We start from the raw sequence: 14,981 nt of genomic DNA on the forward strand, positions 1-14,981 counted from the left end.
TTGGTGGCGTTGGTGGCATGCATTTATGAAGCCCTCGAGGCGTTTAAATTAAAGCCCCCCCCCCAACCCCAACTTATTTATCCGATGCAGAGCGCTTTAATAAGTTTACTCTGAGCAGCCTTGATGAAAGGAAGAAGCAGCGTTTAAGGGAGGACAGCGGAATTAATTGTCTGCTGATAGGATCAAATGTGTTTGTTTGTGTGTGTGTGGGGGTGTGTGTGTGGGGTGTGGTCCTCTGACCTGTTGAAGCCCGGCGGGCCTCCCCCCGACCTTCAGAACCCAATGAGCTCAAAGCGGCGGATCGAACTGTTGCCTCCGTTTAGTATCTGATCCATTTCTGGACCCGAATCTGTATTCCTGTCCATGAGTCCCAGAGTCAGAACCAATCAGGAGCATGGCCACTCCGCCAGCCCCTCCTTCTCAAGCCCCGCCCCTTGTCCCAAACTGGAATATTTTAAGCCTGATTTGTCGCTTTGTGGAACCCAAAAAAATATTGGCTTTGTTAGAAGAAAACTTTGAGTCAGCAATTCTGTAACCGTGGACTTCCGTCCATCCATCCATCAAGAATCCAACGAAACGTAATTGGAAAAAATGAGCAGAACACAACAATAAATGGGTTTTAACTGTGGATCCAGACTCAGGTCAGGTTTTAGAGGGAGACATCAGCAGTGATGATGTGTTCAGGGTCTTCATTTAGCAGAGGAATAATCAGTTTCTTTGGCAGAAGGAGTCCAGATCAGTGTGGTTCAGTTTAATCCAGTTCAATTCACTTTCCCTTAACCCAGGCTCTAATTGCTCTTCTCAAGTCACAACCAGTCAGTGCAGTTTAGTTTAATCTTGTTTGTTCAGTCTGGCTAAAGTAAACCAGGTTCAAGTTAACAGAATTCCAGTTAGACCAGTTTGAGCCAGTTCTCAATAGTCAAATAGTTTAATTCAAACTATAGGTTCAATTCCTCCAGCGTTAACAGTTTGGTCATCTTGTTGGTACCATCTCAAACTTCTGAGGTTCTTGACGGTGACTGAAGACGTTTGTCTGTGAGCGACCTGGCGTGTCATTGGATAAAAGTATGGCTGGGGGCGTGGGCTAAAATAAAGTATTCTGGACAGGTGATCAGTAGACTCTCCGCCACCGAGGTGGAGCTTGATCTCCTATTGGTCCATCCATTTGCTAGCAGGAGTCCTGAGCTTCTGGATTGGTTGTTTTGGAGGGAGGGTGTGGTCAAACGAAGATCCATCAGGTTGCACCTGCAGCTCTGCTTCCAGCAGAGGGCGCCAGGCTGCTGCAAAGGCGAGCTCCATTACGGATCTGTTTAAAAAAGGAAGGTGCACCACAGGGAGGCGGATGTTTCCCGAATTCGCGGTTAATTAAATCCAAAACCCGACAGTTTTCTTACAAATATGACATTATTTTTCAGTATATTCTAGCGTTTAAAAAAAAAAGTCCTCTTGTCCCCGCTGTTCGCAGTCCACCTCCGGCAGTTGATTTTGACGTCGGGTTTATTAACCTGTTTGGAAACGCAAGTTTTTAAAGTTGCTCCTTTGTCAGTGGGAAAAAGTTTGACGGTGAGATCTCACATCACACTTAGAAATTCAATCAAGATTAGTTTAAGCCTCCCATAAGCTTCAGTAATTAGTGCTCCTCCAAGCAAGGCAAGCTTACCATTCAGCTAAATAAGCGCCGCTGCACCAGGCTTAGAGTAATTGCCTTACTCTATAAATCTTCATTTCTCTTACAATTCATCCGTTGCATTCAATTGAATACGGAATGTAGCATCCATAGACCTGCAGTGTTTTCCTCTGTGTGGCTTTAATCTTAGGCTATCATGCTAACACCGAGAAAGCGATGCTGTTTTTGTTTTCGGTATATATTTGTGGATGTGGGAAGAGAAGCCATGTTGAGTTCTCACCTTCCTGTCTGCCCTTGTGTTGTTTATTATACAAACAATGCATAATAAATTGAATCATATTATTATTCATTTTGTATGCATTCACACATAATTAACACTAAAACAACACAATACTCGCCAAAAAGCGGTGGAAGCCACTGTTTGCTGTTTGCATGGTGCCAGAGTTTGCGTCTGCTGCCGTGTTTCAGAGGTGTTGCCACCTACAGATTAGCTTCAACATATTCAGTGATTTAATGAAGCACAAATAAAGACAGGAGTTAATCATAATGATTAAATGATTTGATAATGTCGCCGTCCTCTGATGCACATCCAAACACCGTTTGTATGCAGGCTGCACAGAGATTATCTGAGTTAGCACAAACACAACAATGTCTGAAGAAAGGAAGGCTAAAAGTTTGATCCGCTGATGGATAGAAAGAGAACAAGATAGATGGACCGGCACCTTCTTAAGAAGGAAGGTCTGCTCCAAACTACAACGCCATGTGAACCTGAATTGTTTCACTTCCTGAATCTGGATCGTTTCACCATGTGAACCTGGACTGATTGCTAACCTACAGACTGTGATCTAGGCTTATCCCCTCCCCTCCCCCCACATCCCCCTCAGTTAAATATGGCTGCCTCTAATGCTGTCGGGTGGAGTTGTTGAAGGATTCTGATGGATGACAGGAAGTTGAGATGGAAACTTTTTGGCCAGACCTGGAGAACATTCCTGTGAAGGTGATGAGGTCATTGATGCCATCAGGATCCATCATTCCGTTAATTAACCACACGTGATGATACATCCTCCATGTTTAGGCTGAAGGAGACACAAGGAAGTCCGGATGCTCCTCTGATAACCTGGGCGAGGAGCCGAGGTTGGAATATCAATCAATCAATCAATCAATCAATCAATTGAGGACTGAAGGCCCACCTCCATGTTGGACTCATTGAGCTCTTTATTCTTTGTCTTTAATCTGTTATAAATGAATCAATAACTGATCAAATAATCCAGGTTCTTAAATCTGAGCTGATTTGTTTCCCTTGGCTCCGCCCATTTATCCAGTGCTGCACCAATCAGGTTTTTGTTTTTGAGACCTTTTTCTACCATCAGATGTCAGCGGTGACGGATTGTTCAGCTTCACTGGAGGTCAACATCTCTTGTTTGTTTGTTTATTGGAGTGTGGGTTTGTTTACGTTCATGGTACGGATGGATTACCCATAATCCCATGGGATGTGGGTTCATTTAGTTCCTCACAAGCACCAGAATAAGGAAAACCAGATGATGTCATCAGTCAGCGCCAGCCAACGTGTGAACAGTGAGGGAACAAGACGGTCCTGTTCTCGACCCGTTGATACAGAAAATTCAATTCATTATTGTTGGATTAAATTATTGTGATCAGCTGATCTTGTAAAAAACGACAGGCGTGATAAAGTTTAACATCCTGTTGCATTGTCTCTAGATTCTCAGTTATCCAGGTCATGGTTATCCAAAGCTGTTTAAGTCAATCCATTGGACTTTTAAGAAAGTTCTTGAAGACGTTTCGTCTCTCATCCAAGAGACTTCTTCAGTTCTAAAGGTGGCTGGTCTTGTCCCAGTTTATTATACTGTTGCATTATGGGTGATTTCATCCTCTGATCAGACCTTAAGCGGATCCCAGACCAGCTAGACCCGACCACGTGCCTTCTCGACTGGAACCTCCTTCCAGGTTTTATTGCTATCGGCTGGGGGGGCGGTCCTTGTTCAGTTATGGGCCCATCTGGGGGAGGGCAAAAAGAGGGGGTGGATCTTTGAGATTTCATAGCCAGACCAGTTATGACCAGATAATCTGGACCCAACTTCAGGGCCCACCAAAAGTCCAGACCAGATAATCTAGAACAAGGGTGTCAGACTCATTTTCACCAAGGGCCACATAAGCATAATAGCTGTCAGCCTCAAAGAGCCATAACTTATAAGTGTAGCTATATGTAACTCAATGTAATGTAACAAATGTAACTACTCCTTAATTATGTATCCAAGTTAAAAACATTACAGTTGCTCAGAAAAACTGTTGGCATATTTTTCTTTTATAACGTAAATTCTTTTAATTTGTAAGGTTATGAAACCCACAGAACTCCATCAATCAAGGATAAAACTATCCAAGAGAATAAAGAAAAATACCGTCAAACACAACTCAAGACGTCAACTTTGTTCAAAGTGTTTTTGTCAAAGTCAGCTTCATTACTGCATATTGGGAAATTTAGTTTTTGGGCAAAGCACACATTTGATGTATTTATTTTTAGTTAACGTAGCCTTTTATGCTCTTCTAGGCCACATAAAATGATGTGGCGGGCCACATTCAGCCCACGGGCCTTGAGTTTGACACGTGATCTAGACCCAACATCAGGGCCCACCAAAGGTCCAGACAAAATAATCTAGACCCAACATCAACATCTGGACCAGGTAATCTGGACCCAACATCAGGGTCCACCAAAGGTCCAGACCACATAATCTGGACCCAGCATCCTGTCTGGTGGTTGGAGGAGTGACTCGGGTGTGTCGGCCTACTTCCTGTCCTCCGAGCTGGTCTTCACTTCAAACCGGCTAAATGTGCATCTTTTAATCTCTTGGACACACCCTAAATGAACCGCACCTTCAGAGCGACTGTCGATACTCCAGCCAGGGCCCGTTTGACGCCGGCTGAGCTAAATGGACTTTTAAGAAGAGACGAGTTTGAACCAGTCAATGAAACATTAAATCTAGTAACGCATTGTGCCAATAGACTCTGGCTCGCCCCGGCGGGACCATAAACCAACCCGTTGATTGATCATCATTTTAAAGCGCCGAAGCAACACGGCTACAGATATTAGCATTGAGTGAATGGATCCCTCGTCCATCCTGACACTTGTGGGTTCTACAACCCAGCCGTGATGGTTAATAATAGTAATAATAACCTAACGGCCGGAGGGTTCTGTTCGTCTTTGATGATGGGATGTCTTTGTCTGAACCCGGGTCCTTGTTTTACCGCCGCGACACGCCAGCCCTGCTTTTGTTCCTCTGCTTCCTGAAGAGCGTTCCTGCTTCCCGGGGGATGGGAGATTGCTTGGTTATCACGGGGAGGAGATTAGTTCTGTCTGGCATTCAGCGTTTCGTGGCAGTCATCCAGCAGGACGCTCGCTGGCCTATTGTCTACGGGCCCGGGGAGGAGGCGGCTCCGGTGTTCAGAACCCTGCTGAAAGCTTCGGGGGAGGGAGGGGATGGACCCCTGAAGATGGATGGCCACCACCTCCGGATTTTTTAATCATTTCTACCGCATCCCTTTGTACATAGGTGTGTTATCATTTACAGACGGGCTTGTGTTCCTGCCGAGTGGCGTAGCGCAAACGGCTTCGGCCCGGGCCATTAAATAAACATTGGACATAGTGTCGGACGCACCATCAGAGGACGACCCGTCCGCCTCCGCCTCCACCTCCACCCGCTGATTTTGATTGTTTCCTCACAAAATATGGGACGACTTTATTCAGAGAAACCGCCTCCACGCGGGACTGCCGGTCCAAAGACAATGAACAAAAAATGGGAAAAGACGAGTTAAAGACAGAAAAATACACAAAAAACCTTTTATTTCTACCAAAGTTCACCCTATACATCGCCTACCGATGATAGGGAAGAATGTCCGAATCGATGAGTCTCTAGATTATTCAAGTCTTAGTCAAAGAGACCAGATCTGGACTTTTTTTCTTCGGAAAGAGGGTTCTTGGTTCAATATTTATCCAGGTCTTAGTCTAATAGACCAGATCCAGAATTTGTCAACTTGGAAAGAAGGTTTTGGGTTCAGGATTGGTGCTGGACTGAGTCTTTGGACCTGAATCCCAGTTCAAAGTCTAGTGAAGACTCGGTTCTTGGTTCTCTCCGCGATAGAACCAACCCTGGAACATTTGCAGCAGGAACATGGCGTCCAGTCAGTCATGAATAATAAATACTATCATTTTCAACGCCGCCAACTTTTTAATGATTTTTCTTGTCATCAGTATTGATTGTTATTTTGTTATTCTGGGTTTTTACACCTGGACTCAGCGCCACCCGGATTGCCTGTCACTATTAATAAACTGGATCCACGTCCTTCTGAGGCATGGCTGGGGTGGCCTCGGACGCCCCGTGTTCCCTCCAGACACAGATCGCTGTGCCCTTGAATCCTGACGCAGGTATTGATGGTTGCCGGGCATGGTGAAGCACCTTTAATGAGAAACCACCACCGGGTTTTGTTCTGCAGAACCTGGCAGCTAATTCAAGCCAAGGCCCACGTTGGGTGTGGACGATTTTATTCCAGTCACGTCTGATAGTAAATGTAAGTGAACCAAGTGGTGCAAGAGGCGATAACAAGCCTAATTTATACTGATGTTGTGCAATAAACTATTTATGGACGCTGTTAGTGATTGTCAGATTTATATCGCCATCCGGGCAGCTATAAAAAAATCTAAAAACCATTCGAGGTGAAAGTCAGGAACGAATAGCGGCGATCCGCGGTCCCAAACCGCCAGAGACTGGCCCGTCTTGCTTCCCTGTGAAGCCCACGGCCTCGTCTCGTTCCCTTTCTCCTCTAATTGTCGCTTCCATAATGGGAGCAGCGGCGTCCAGATGGCTTGTTGTTTGAACGTCTCTCGGAAGGCGGGTTTCGCAGGGGTTCGTTGGCGCCCGCTCCCTCCATCACTGTGGGAACGGATCCGAGGCCTTTTGTTCTGGGACGCCGTCTAAAAGCTTCTTTTCTCACATGAGATGGGGGTGACCTTGGAGAGCGTTTGCTGTCTTAATGAACATCATCGGTATTCGTCCGCGGCGCGGCTTAACTGGATTGATCCGGAGTTGGTTCCCTGCCCCCCCATCCTGGTCTTTTTTCTTTATTTTTTTCCCGTACTGAGATCTGTGCATCCCAACGAGGGCTGTTCAAGGCCTCCGATGAGGCGTCGGACTTTGAAGTGAGGCTTTACCTTAAAGAGAGCACAGCTGGATCCATAGCCTTCCCACATGTCCACCACTAACCCTCTTCATCCTCCTGAGCCTGGCCCCCTGTCCACTGGGGGGGGCCACGCCTGTTAGAAACGGTGAGCTGTGCACTTTCACGCCTTCCTTTTTCTGGCTTGCATTAGAGTTACATCAGCTTGGATCGTAAAGAAGTGTATTATATGCCAATTTAACAAAATATGTACTTCTATGCTTCCCGCGTCGGAATATTCTGCCTCTGAGGAAAACCTCACCTCCATTGTTGGGGGAGACAGACCTGCAAAAGCAATTTTCCACCTCCCGTCCGCCCCGCATAGACTTTACCTTGAAGATACAATCTCGTTTTTTTCATATTTTCAAGTGAACATTGGTTGGAAAGGGTTCACCAGTCATTCCATTTCTATTCAGCTTTTACACACATTCCCAGCTGGAAGAAGAAATTCTCTGGTCCCCCTTGGCTGTAAAAATCCATCCGCTCTTCGTCTCCTTGAAACGCGTGACCAATAACCATCAGGAGGTCTGTTGGTTGTAATGTCTCCTCCAGATGCTCTGAATCCTTTGCAGGTAAAATATGTTTTTAATTTTCCGTGTATTTGTTTGAAAACCGACGTACAATCAAGAACAATGTAACTCCAAGTCGTGAAATCTCGACAAATAAATAAGCGAAGGTAGAAATAAGAAAAGACTCGTCAGTCAAAGACAGTCTCTTCTGCTTCCTGAAGAGACTTGTAGCTAAACATGGTTCTGGAATGTGATTGGATAATTACTCGAGGATGGATCCGCTGCTGCTGAAGCTGCCAATAAAAGCCTCTCTGGGTGAGTTGATGTAGTTTTTTTTACGAGGAATAGATCTTCATTTAAATACGTTTCTTCTACCGCTGTGAGCTCTTCCCTCCCTTCAGGTTCTCTCTGTTTGTGTTTAATGAGGAACCGACAGTAGCTTTTCATTTTGTTTGCGCCTGAACGTTCAGGTCTTTACAAGGACGTTCTTATAAACGTGGGAACAGAAGCCCGTTAAACATTTTACAGCCTCCACCCGTCATCGGGCATCTGCAGGGGAACAGGTGGAGACTGGCGATCCTCTAAAGCCGATACTCCAGGAAGCAGAGTCTTTAAACTTTCAAGAGATGCTACCATGATTAAGAACTGTTTGATTGTTTTAATTTATTGCGGCATTATGCTCAGTAATAAATTAAGGGGACTAACACCGTTTATTCTGAACTTTTATTATATAATTAAGGACTTTGACTCTCTCTGCAGCATTAATTCAGATGTCTGCCATGTAAAGACTTTTACTCTTTTGGACCAAAGTTCTGGTTCTGAAAATGAGTTCCTAAAATCTCTTGAAATATGTCCAAAAATGTTTTTTCTTGAAAATTAAAGATATATTTCCTGTGAAATTGGAGTCTGGTTGGTCGCTGTAGAAGGAAGAGGAGATTTTCTTATAAATACAGTATATCTGCAACTTCAGGACAGTATGATTGCAGGTTTTTTCTTTTGGTCTTATTTTTGTGAGTGTGTGTCTTTAGATGAAGTCCAGCCTCTGACTGAATTCAGCAGAAACAACCAGAAGTTGAAGCTGTCAAATGTTCTGATTATTACAGGTAAACCTCGGTTTACGTCGTTTGGAGTTGAGTCATTCTCGATTATTTGTCAGTTTTCAAAAAAATAAAATCAAGTGTACATCATTTTACTCCACTTTATGTCTGTCTGACACAAATACAAAAATGAAACACGTATCATATTATTATTAGTCCAAGGCAACACCCGTGACCCACAGTGAGGAAGAAGCAGCTGAAGACAAGACGGTAATGTTTTCTATCTGTACTATATTAAAAAATAAAATGTAATTGTCAGCTTATAATAGATTTGGATTAACAAAATATTATTTAAAATGCATTCATAAATAAAGTTCAGTACAGAACTGGGAATGGTTATCAGTTTAGTCTGGAGACGAGTCCATTCAATTTACGTTGTTTTTTGACTTACTTTGCGTCTCCCGGAACCGATTAACGACCCAAGTCGAGGTGTACCTGATTATAGCTAAAACTAGAAATTCAACTTATATTATTGGATGTTAGATACAGATTCATGTCAACCCACAGCTGTGTGATGAAGGTCGCATCTATCTGCCATCACTTGAAGCGTCTTCGTTGAGTCTTAAAGCGAGTCTGAAGGTCTTGTAAAGCTGAATCAATGGCTGTTGGTGTGGAGTTAAAGAGGCCTTGAAGGCCTGGGAGGTGTATGTGAGTAACACTTTATCAATAAGACAGTTCAGAGTCTTTTGTGTCAAATATAAAAGACATTAAGACGCCGTGGAAAAGAACAGAAGACAATCAGAAACCAGTTCTGATATAAAACCAGATGAACTGAGTCCTTGATCCAGTTGAAGGCCTCCATGCTTGATGCAACAGAACCGACTTGGAGACTTCAAACCGGAACGCGGTTTGGTTCTGGGGCGCGTCCATTTCTAGAATTTGTACCTGAACTTGTGTGGTTTCTTTTTGTGAACTCTTGTCTGATGGATTTATTTTTATTTCTATGATTACAGTAGCGTTCAAGCTCACCCTGTTAGCCCATAGCTAGAGAAGCTAAACACTTGGACCAGTGCATCTCCAGGTACTCAGATTACTAGAGGTAATCCTCCTACCTTCGCTGATGAAGCTGTGAGCAGATGCTAGATCTGGTTCTGGGGCCCACCATCCCATCATCTGGTTGCTATCGGGGGGATTGCTAATCTCCTTGCTCGCCTTAATCTCATTTGCGCTAGCTCGTGTTTCTTTGTGATAATATTCCACCAACACGAGGAAACCGGATCTCTGGAATGCCAACAGTTTCTCCTGGAACAGGCTGCTGAAGGAAGACAGGATTTGTTTGTCGTTCTTCCATCCTTTCTTTATTTGCTCGGCTTCAGAACCGATTTGCTCACAACCTGAGCATGGCGCCGCCAACGAGCGGCGGTCTCCTGTTTGCGCTGCGTAATCTGAACCCGTGGTAACGCTGATCCAAGCGTTTATGTTCAATATGTGTGAATCCGGTTCCAGCAGCCTCCCGGTTCCGGTCCAAACTGGCAGCAACATGGTGGATGTTCTCCAACCAGTGTTTGGTCTCTGTTTGCGAGCCTGGAGTGGATCAGAGACAGAGCGAAGGCGTTCCTCCTCAGGGGCCGTTTGAGGCTCGACGTCTCTTTTTGACTCGCGTCCCAAAATGTAAAATCATTCTTATAGATGTCTTTGTCATTTGTCTGTTTAGAACGAGTCCAGAAACACATTCAGACTCTCGACAACAAACAAACAAACAATAATATTGAACCAGACTGACCTGAAATCCGATCGGAGCTGAAACTGATTCAGCCAGAGGTCAAATAATTTCTAAAGTTCCTGATCTGGATCAAGAGAACCTCCATCAGCGGTTCTGGATCAGTTGTCTGTTCAGTCATGTGACCTGATGTTTTGTTTTGTTTTTTTACATTTAAACAAGTTCTCAATCAATTAACACCAGCAGGAAAACCTGTAGGTGCTGATCAGCTGGTGCTCAGGCTCAATGTAAACCTGTTGCAGCCTGCCAGACGCTGCTGAGGGAATACGGCGCCGATGGATCCAGGTGGCAGCCGGTTCTTCCTGCTATCGACGGGTCGTTAACGGATCCATGGCAGTCCAATAAGAGGCTGTCAAAAGCGCCGGCTCCTCATTATCTGAGGTCAGCGTGGAATCAATCTGCACAGGAAATAGACCCAACCGCACCTGAGCCGCTGCAGGTGAGGCAGCAACGGGCCCGCCCCCAGGGCGGGGCTTTAACACCATCAACTCAGGTTGATTCATCCTGTCAGCAGATCCGCCCCCCTCTGTGATGTCACCTGGCGCCAGGCAGAGAGGAGCAATACCGCTTTAATTATAGACTACGTTTACAATAACACGTTAATTAAATACTACATTTATAATAACACCTTAATTGAAGACTACATCTACAGTACCACCTTAATTAAAGACTACATCTACAGTACCACCTTAATTAAAGACTACATCTACAATACCACCTTAATTAAAGATTACGTCTACATTACCACCTTAATTAAAAACTTAATCTATAATACCGCCTTAATTAAAGACTATGTTTACAGCACCATCTTAAATAAAGACTACTTCTACAATACCACCTTAAATAAAGACTACATCTACAACACCACCTTAATTACAGACTACGTTTACAATAACGCCTTAATTAAATACTACATCAATGACGCCTTAAAGACTATGTCCACAATTCCACCTTAAATAAAGACTACATCTACAACACCACCTTCATTAAAGACTACATCAATACCAACGTAAAGACAACAATACCACCTTAATTGAAGACTACATCAGTGACACACTACGTCTACACCTCCACCTCTGGACTGTCAGTGTTTGGGAGCTGATAGGGACGGGTAATAAATGGAGGCGGGGCTACCTGTGATTGGTGGAGGGTGTCATGGACTGATTAAGACCAATTCTCACTCAGGTTACTATCCCGTCTTGACCCCCCAGGTCAGAGTCAGACCTGATTAAACTCTTTGACTTTCCAGCTATGGAGGCCCATGAGGTCAGTCCTCATCAGCCCCTCGTCCTCCTCATCAGCAGCTCTGAACCCGCCTCCATCCTGACCAGCTGATCGATGACCATTACTGGTCTACGGTGGTGATGGTGTGATTGGGTTCAAGTCCAGGATGAGCCGGGGTCGAGTCCCAAAACCACAGGTTCTGTCTGCAGAATGAAAAACACCAGAGGCAACACATCAACCAGATGCTGGATCAGGTGCTGGATCAGGTCTAGGATCATGTGTAGGATCAGGTGTAGAATCAGGTCCTGGATCAGGTATAAGATCAGGTCTAGGATCAGGTGTAGAATCAGATCCTGGATCAGGTGTAAGATCAGGTCTAGGATCAGGTGTAGAATCAGGTCTAGGATCAGGGGCAGGGTCAGGTGTAGAACCAGATCCTGGATCAGGTGTAAGATCAGGTCTAGGATCAGGTGTAGAATCAGGTCCTGGATCAGGTGTAGAATCAGGTCTAGGATCAGGTGCAGGGTCAGGTGTAGGATCAGGTGTAGAATCAGGTGTAGAATCCGGTGTAGGATCAGGTGCAGAATCCGGTGTAGGATCAGATGCAGGATCAGGTGTAGAATCCGGTGTAGGATCAGGTGCAGGATCAGGTGCAGAATCCGGTGTAGGATCAGGTGTGGGATCAGGTGTAGGATCAGGTGCAGGATCAGGTGTAGAATCAGGTGTAGAATCAGGTGTAGGATCAGGTGCTAAAGCAGTCTCGCCGTGTTGGTGATTAGTTCTGGTTCCTGGTTTGACATCTGAGGCTGAATGAGTAAAATACTACAACTAACGAGGAAGTAAACCACTGAAGGACCAGACAGGGAACTGAAATCGTGATTCCACATTTCAAAATAAAAGTCTTTTAAGGACTAATTCCTGTTGCTGTAAACTGGGAACCTTTTAGTCACTGAACTTGTGAATCATCCTTGAAACTTGGACAAAGACTCGACCACCTGTCCTCTGGCTGGGGCGGGGCGGGGGCCGACGCCCGTCCCGTCGAGCGATCTCAGTAATGTGAATCCGACATTTGGTCGGATGTGGCGCCGGAGGCCCTTCTGGACGATGATGAAACGCCCGTGAAGCGACGCCTAATTGGGTCATCTCTGCGCGCCGGAGCTAATTGCAGCTTCCTGGTTCTTAATTGTGGAATTGTGGGAGAGCGTTTGGAATGCTAATGCAGCGGAGACAGCTGGGGAGATGGGATGAGTCTTCTGGGACCGGGTCCAATCCCACCCCCACCGCCACCCCACAGTGGCCCTCCCCCCTTCACGCCATCGCTCTCGCTCTAGTGGCTGAGCGATGGCGCTGCTGTGATTATCTCCAGCCTTCCTCCTCCTCCTCTTCCTCCTCCTCTGCCACTTTGCCCCCACCAAGGGGTGGAGTGGGGGGGCATGTAATCGCCGAGGGGGGATTTAACCCCATTACTGTAAGTCACACACCTTCCACAAAGGCCCCCGCCACCATTATGATTAATTAAGTTGGTCGTGGTCGTGTGCCAAATGATCATGTTGCTGCCGTCCCCCCCGCCTCCCCCTGCCGTCCCCCCACCCTCCCCCAGGCAGATGGAGGTTCAGGACCATCAGCGCCACATTTCAACCATCTAGCAAAACGAGGATAAGAGGGAGGGGCTTCCCTCCATGTCTGAGACGTGATGCTGAAAAAACAATATGATAATGAGGAGGAAGGGGCGGAGCTAAGCTTCTTCATCTGACTGCGTTTTGTTTATTCTATTGCCTGATTGGATCTCAGGTTCTCTGGTAGTTGATTCTGTCGTCTGATTGGACCTCAGTTTTTCTGGTTGTTTGATCTGTTATCTGATTGGACCTCAGGCTCTCCTGTAGTTTGTCCCGTCGTCTGATTGGACCTCAGGTTCTCCTGTAGTTCGTCCCGTCGTCTGATTGGACCTCAGGTTCTCCTGTAGTTTGATCAATCGTCTGATTGGACCTCAGTTTTTCTGGTGGTTTGATCTATTGTCTGATTGGATTCCAGGTCCTCTAGTAGTTTGTTCTGTTGTCTGATTGGACCTCAGCTTCTCCTGTAGTTTGTCCTGTCGTCTGATTGGACGTCGGGTTCTCCAGTGTTTTTGTGGGAACATGAACCAGATGGACCTGAGGGTTCTGCTGGAACCCAGTAAACCAGAACGAAACACCCCATGTAGGATGTAGACGCCAGACGTCGTGGAACACAGACCTCAAACTGAGAGGGTTTGGACTGAAACGCCTCCTCCTGATTCTCCTCGTCGTTTTCTTCCGGCGGGTTCTCCGCGGCACCGGCGGTTCCGTTTCACGTGGACTGACAGGCGCTGGATGTGTTTGTCGGCGCTCGGCTCGTCTGGATGTTCCTGAGAGGCAATAATGGCTCCTCCCGCCAGGCGTGGAGCGTCTGATGGAGGAGTTTGTCAGATGTGACACCATCCTTCTCTCCGGGTATCGCTCCGATGGGTTCCATCACTCCGACCCGCCGGAGTGTCGCCGCCAAACGAGTAGCTCCGTCTCTTTTTTGCCTCTGTGGTTGTAACTCCGTTTATCCGCCGATCCGATATCTCAAGACGGGTTTTTCAAAATTCCATACTGATGATGTTCTAGAGGAGGTTTAGCCTTTAGCTGGTTAATTAGCTAGTCAATGCTAATAGCTAGCATGAGCGTCAGACGTGTGTGTGAATTTGGGTTCTGTCCAAATTAAAGTCGACAAATTTGAAAATGAAGGTGTTCAATCCGGCTCGAGAGGAACAACACGGGTCAGTTCTGAGAAAGAAAAAAAATAACAATAAAATAAAAATGTCAAGATTTGAAAGTTTCAAGGAAAAATTCCAACTTGAGAAAAAAAAAAAAAAAAAAACAATGACAAAAAAATAAATGTTTCAAATTCTGAATCATCGAAAGATGCCTCTTCAGATGTTGTAATAAAGTTGTGTTGAAAAGGTTCGACTAACGACATCAAGGTCTCGTCAGTGTGTGTGTGTGTGTGTGTGTGTGTGTGTGTGTGTGTGTGTGTGTGTGTGTGTGTGTGTGTGTGTGTGTGTGTGTGTGTGCGTGTGTGCGTTTGTGTGTGTGTGTGTGTGTGTGTGTGGTTGTGTGCGTGTCAATGAAATCTCTTGTTTGTATTTCCTTTCTAACCTTTTCTATTAAAAATCTTGATGCTGCTTCATCTTAAATTATCAGTTTGGACCTGAGTCAAGATCTTGGTCTCTGTGGGTGTGGCCTCTTTGTTGACCGCCTCCCCTCTCTGTGTCCTCCAGCTTCACGTTGACATGGCAACCCTGCGCTTCGGGCAGCATCTCGTCAAGGCGTCGGCAGTGTTCCTGCAGACGGAGCTGTCTTTCGCCCTGGTCAACAGGAAGCCTGTGGTGCCGGGTCGTATCTTTTGTCGCCATCAGGTGAGACGCGACCCGATGACTCGGTGTCGCCATGGTAACGCCCGGGTTCTCGTACCTGCATCGGTTTGGAAGGTGTTGTTTGTTAGGAGTCTAGATGAAGATGAGGTTTAGAACAACCAAATGAATCCAGACTCTGTTCCCATTGGAGTTCTGTTGCTCC

The 14,981-nt window shown here is 45.8% G+C and overlaps 1 protein-coding gene across 3 annotated transcripts in view; it reads left to right on the plus strand.

The window, feature by feature from the left end:
• LOC137595468 (bis(5'-adenosyl)-triphosphatase-like) overlaps positions 1-14,981 on the plus strand; it is a 106,992-nt gene that overhangs the window by 20,765 nt on the left and 71,246 nt on the right. For all 3 annotated transcript variants that reach the window (XM_068315610.1, XM_068315612.1, XM_068315611.1), the window contains one exon: positions 14,684-14,801. In XM_068315610.1, the coding sequence (XP_068171711.1) occupies positions 14,696-14,801 (106 nt within the window). In that variant the 5' untranslated portion in view covers positions 14,684-14,695. The remainder of the gene's footprint in view (positions 1-14,683; positions 14,802-14,981) is intronic.

Source organism: Antennarius striatus, chromosome 5 (genome assembly GCF_040054535.1).
Source record: "Antennarius striatus isolate MH-2024 chromosome 5, ASM4005453v1, whole genome shotgun sequence".
NCBI lineage: Eukaryota > Metazoa > Chordata > Actinopteri > Lophiiformes > Antennariidae > Antennarius > Antennarius striatus.